The following is a 5,209-nucleotide window of genomic DNA, read 5'->3' on the forward strand; positions in this document are numbered from 1 at the left end:
TGTGTGTGTTTGTGTGTGTGTGTGTTCGTGTGTGTGTGTGTGGGTGTGTGTGGGTGTGTGAAAGCTGAGCTGTAACTAAAGTTGACAAAAGCTGCTGGAAGTTCTGCTCTCCAGCTCCACACACCCTTTATTTGACGAAGATGAACTCAGATGTCAGATAAAAACTTTTTTGTGATTTCTTTTATTTCCGACATTCGATCCCGAGGCTTCAGGGTTCGACTTCCTGTTTAGGGTTTAATGCTGATGTTTCTGATGATGAATCTGGGGAAAACATTTTCCTTTCAACGTGTTTGAAGGGTTTACTGCTCATCAGTTCAGGTTACATTATCGCCCTGCAGGAAGCAGCAGGTGGACCCAGGAGGTCCTGATCCTGGAACAGGTGGATCAGACCCCGTCCTCAGGTCCTCAGGTCCTCAGGTCCTCAGGTCCTCAGGTCCTCAGGTCCCCAGGTTCTCAGGCCTTCAGCTCCTGCAGCGCCCCCCTGCAGGCAGAACCTGCAGCTCTCACATTTACAGAAACGAGTTCAGTCTGGTCCAGAACTCCAAGAATCTGGTAAAGTGGTTCTGGATCAGCAGTTCTCCAGATGTTCTGAAGCTGTCCGAGTTCTTCTCTCACCTTCAGTTTATGTTCTTCAACATTTTCAGAGGAATGTTTTGACCTCTGACCTCACCTTTAACTTGTGTGTTCTGACAGAACAGACGGTCTCTTTGACACAGTCTGGTTCTGGTTCTGGTTCTGCTGTTGGATCCACAAACCCCCCAAAGATCCACAGTTTGCTTTCAGCTCCAACCTCTGATTCTCACAGGACTCAGAACCTGAACCGATGAGCTCTCTCAGGTCCTGGTCCAGGTCTCTCATGGATCTGCTGGACCCTGCCGTTCCTTCTGTCCTCCACAGGTCCGGTTCCTGAGCAGAACCTGCTGCAGGTTAGAAGGATAATAAATGGTAACTAGAGCGTACTTAATCAGATCCAGGGCAGGAGAACTGTTGGTCCGGGCCCCTTTAACAGCTTCCAGGAACGCCTGGATCCTTGGAGGGTTCTGGTTCTTGTAGAACCCGGTGCATCATGTTGGTTCTGTGTTTTGGGTTTTAGTTTGATGCAGCCTCACTGGGATCTTCTCAGGTTCTGCTGTGATTTGGACCCAGTGAATGGAGCTGGGTGCGCGTGCGCGTGCGTGTTGTGCTGTGACAGCACTCCCTCCCACTCCTACCTGTTGCCTTCTCCTTTCATCCTGGAAAGAGGAAGTGGAGCTGTATTTCCTCGTGCGTCCCGCCGGTACTTCCCCTCAGCTGACAGCCAATAAAAAGTCCGCTCGAGCTGCGGACGGCTATAAGAACCCGGACCTGCGGGGACATTAGGACCAGAACCGGAGCTGAGAACTAGAACATCATGGACCTGAAGCAGGTGAGTGCCGGGGCTTCTTCATCACAGTCCCCTCCTCCTCCTCATCATCATCATCATCACCTTTCATCCACAGATCTTCATCGTCGCGCTCTGCCTCGTGCCCGCCTGGGGGTGCCTGAACCGGTGCTGTGATGAGGACGAGCTGAGAGAAACGGCGCAGAAGAAGCCGTGGAGCCGCATCCAGCCGCCTCAGGACCTGCCCGTGGCCCTGCACGGTCCCCCCGAATCCTGTCCCCTGGACCTGTACCAGAGACTGCGCGAGGACATCAAGGACAGGTCCCTGTCCCCCTGGAGATACGTGTAAGTCCACCTGAGAAGGATAAAAAACAAAGTTGAACTCGTGATGCTTCCTGTTCAGATTCAGGGCCCAGCTTTCTGATCAGGTCCTGATGAGTGAAGGTCAGACAAACAGGTTGTTATGACAACGATGCTGTTCAGAGTCAGGCTTGATTCAGTGAAGGACATCAGGCAGTCAGGATTTCATCTTGAGATCTTCTTGTTGGAGAGCAGATCTGCTCTGGCACAAATAAATAAAAATAAGCTTTCAGAGGAAGATCTGCTTCAGGATCTGGTTCAGAGTTTTAGGCTTTGTCCGAAACATTTGAAACAAACAAATGAGATGACATCAAACTTTATTTTCATAAAAATAATTCATTTTAAATTTAAAAATTCATTTTTTTTTCATTTAACAGCTCTTCGTAAATATGGATGTATTTACTGCGTGTGTGTGTGAAAACGTGTGTGTCTGTGTGAGTGTGTGTGTGAGTGTGTTTGTCAGCTTCTTTGTAAAATACACTGTAAAACTTGAACTTCAGATGTTGTTTGAATCCAAGTTATTTGATCTTAAATCTAAAGCTTTTAGTTCATTCATTCATTCATTCATTCATTCATTCATTCATTCATTCATTCGTTCACTGAATGAAGTTTGTCCCAAAGTGCTTCCCCTACTTTCACGTGCGCATCAGGCCATCTGATTTTGGTTCTTGTGTTTTTGGGAGATTCTGAAATCTTTTGAATTATTTGATGAGCACAAAGCTTCAGAATCTTGGTTCAGAGTTTCAGGCTTCGTCCGAAACATTTTAAACAAACAAATGAGATGACATCAAACTTGATGTGTTTCCTGTTTGGTAAAAGAAGCCCACTGAGCTCCAGATTCTTCATGCAGGGTTTTATTCTCTCAGCTCATTAAAACAGCTGTCCAGATGTTGGACTTGGCTGAGAAAACAGAACCAACCAACGAAACATTTTTAAAGCCTGAATCCTGAAAGCCTAAAAGTAAAACTGGACTTCTGAGACGGTGGAGCAGTGGTTACAGCTGTTGCCTCCCACTTGGACTCTTTGTGGGAGGAGTTTACCTGTTGTCCCTGAGCTCACCTGGGTTTACCAGAAACATGCAGGTCGGGTCCATCAGTGGCTCGAAACTGTCCCCAGATGTGAGTGGTTGTTTGTGTCCCTGTGGTGGACTGGAGACCTGTCCAGGTGTCCCTGTGATGGACTGGAGACCTGTCCAGCTGTCTTTATGATGGACTGGAGACCTGTCCAGGTGTCCCTATGATGGACTGGAGACCTGTCCAGGTGTCTCACAGAGACCCTGGACGGTGAGGGGGACGTCTCAGAGCTTCAGGATCTGCTGTCTCCTGGACGTCTGAATGTTTCTGTAACTGATTGATTTCAGTTTTTCTACAACCTGTTAGTCACCAATTAAAGGACAGTTTGGTTTAAATGATCTGTGACCGACGTCAACGTGATCGTTTAACAGCTCCTCATAAATATGGGTGGATTAACTGTGTGTGTGTGTGTGTGTGTGAGAAAACGTGTGTGTGTGAGTGTGTGGGTGTGGGTGTGTGTGTGTCTGTGATAACATGTGTGTGTGTGTGATAACGTGTGTGTGTGATAACATGTGGGTGTGTGTGATAACATGTGTGTGTGTGTGATAACATGTGTGTGTGTGATAACATGTGTGTGTGTGTGATAACATGTGTGTGTGTGTGTGTGTGAAAACGTGTGTGTGTGTGTGATAACGTGTGTGTGTGTGATAACATGTGTGTGTGATAACGTGTGTGTGTGTGATAACATGTGTGTGTGTGTGTGATAACATGTGTGTGTGATAACATGTGTGTGTGTGTGTGTGAAAACGTGTGTGTGTGTGTGTGTGTGATAACATGTGTGTGTGTGTGATAACATGTGTGTGTGTGTGTGTGTGTGAAAACGTGTGTGTGTGTTTGTCAGCTTCTTTGTAAAATACACTGTAAAACTTGAACTTCAGATGTTGTTTGAATCCAAGTTATTTGATCTTAAATCTAAAGCTTTTAGTTCATTCATTCATTCATTCATTCATTCATTCATTCGTTCACTGAATGAAGTTTGTCCCAAAGTGCTTCCCCTACTTTCACGTGCGCATCAGGCCAGCTCATTTTGATTCTTGTGTTTTTGGGAGATTCTGAAATCTTTAGAATTTTTCACCCATGAATTATTTGATGAGCACAAAGCTTTTAATAATTCTTATTATTATGATTTAAACCCCAGCTTTACTGGGACCAGGTGACTGAAGTAAACCTGACGTTTTACAGTGTCGTTGTAGTTCTTAATAAAATAAGAGTCCTCAGATCTGTGAAGTCCGAAGCAGGACAAAGATGGTTCTTGTTGAGGTTCTGTCTGTGTCTCACTGAGTCTTCTGTCTCTGATCCAGACGAGTCACCAACCAGGATTACTTCCCCTCCACCTACGTGGAGGCCCAGTGCCTCTGTCAGGGCTGCATCATGATGAAGAAAGGCTCTTTGATGGAGAACCACGACTACAACTCCAAGCCCGTGCTGCAGTCCCGGGCCTTCCTGAAGCGAGAGCAGAGCAGCTGCCAGGGGGGCCAGTACCGTCTGAAGGTGGAGTTCAGGAAGGTAGCTGTGGGCTGCACCTGCGTCACGGCCTCCAGCATCTCCTCTTAGAGCGGCCCTGTCTTCAGTCTGTTTGTGACTTTTATTTATTGTTTATTTATTGATCTGTGGTCTGTGTTGGGTCTTTACTGTAGCTGAAGCTCTGCGTCGTGCAGCTAACGTGAACAGGTGTTAACACCTGATTTATACTGATGACATGTCATCGTTAAAGAAAACTATTGTATAGTATTGTTAAATATTAATCAAAGTATAATAATTTACTATTTATTTGGTTTGTTTGTATTTAAAATGTTTGGAGATGCTCTTCATCAGATGATGAGACTTTGGTGTTTGGTTTTTGTCCCAGTGGGACTTCAGAGTTCAGCTTCTTTGAAGCAAAATTTAAAAATCTGAATAAAATATTTGCACTTTAAAGAAAACAAATGTGTTTTATTTTTTGATCAAAGCGGGCTGCAGATCAGCATTTTGTTCTAATATTTGTCTGAATGCTGAGTCAGCATTAGTGTGTCTCTATTTATTTAACAAAAACCAAATTAAAATGCAGAATCAGTTCACCCTGAAGGTCAGACTGTGTAGTGCTCAGAGAAAAGAGCTCCATCTCAGGCCTCAGTTAGTAGGTTAAAGGTCAAAGGTCAAAGGTAATGGCTTTGAAGCCTCTTCTCTCTAAAAACAACATGGCAGCTCGACTTAAGTTTGGAAGGTTTCATCTGAATGAACCGTAAGACTTCTGGACCAGAACCAGACCAGAGGACAGGGGTCTGGGGGACCTGTCCCTATCAGGGGTCCTGGCAGAGTCTCCAAACAAACTGCTGGAAATTCTGCTGCAGCTAAAAATACCAACAAATGTGTGACGTTCAAACCTGTTGTTGCATCATCAGACCTGCCTGTGTGTGTGTTCGTGTGTGTGTGTGTT

The 5,209-nt window shown here is 45.4% G+C and overlaps 1 protein-coding gene across 1 annotated transcript; it reads left to right on the forward strand.

Annotated features, from left to right (window-relative positions):
* The first annotated feature begins 1,006 nt into the window (after window positions 1-1,006).
* On the forward strand, window positions 1,007-4,652 carry il17c (interleukin 17c). The gene is made up of 3 exons (XM_017441308.3): window positions 1,007-1,405; window positions 1,479-1,705; window positions 4,095-4,652. The coding sequence occupies exons 1-3, from the start codon at window positions 1,391-1,393 to the stop codon at window positions 4,345-4,347; spliced, it is 495 nt and encodes a 164-aa protein (XP_017296797.1). The 5' UTR covers window positions 1,007-1,390; the 3' UTR covers window positions 4,348-4,652.
* The last annotated feature ends 557 nt before the right edge of the window (window positions 4,653-5,209 follow it).

Source organism: Kryptolebias marmoratus, linkage group LG11 (genome assembly GCF_001649575.2).
Source record: "Kryptolebias marmoratus isolate JLee-2015 linkage group LG11, ASM164957v2, whole genome shotgun sequence".
NCBI classification, from domain to species: Eukaryota; Metazoa; Chordata; class Actinopteri; order Cyprinodontiformes; family Rivulidae; genus Kryptolebias; species Kryptolebias marmoratus.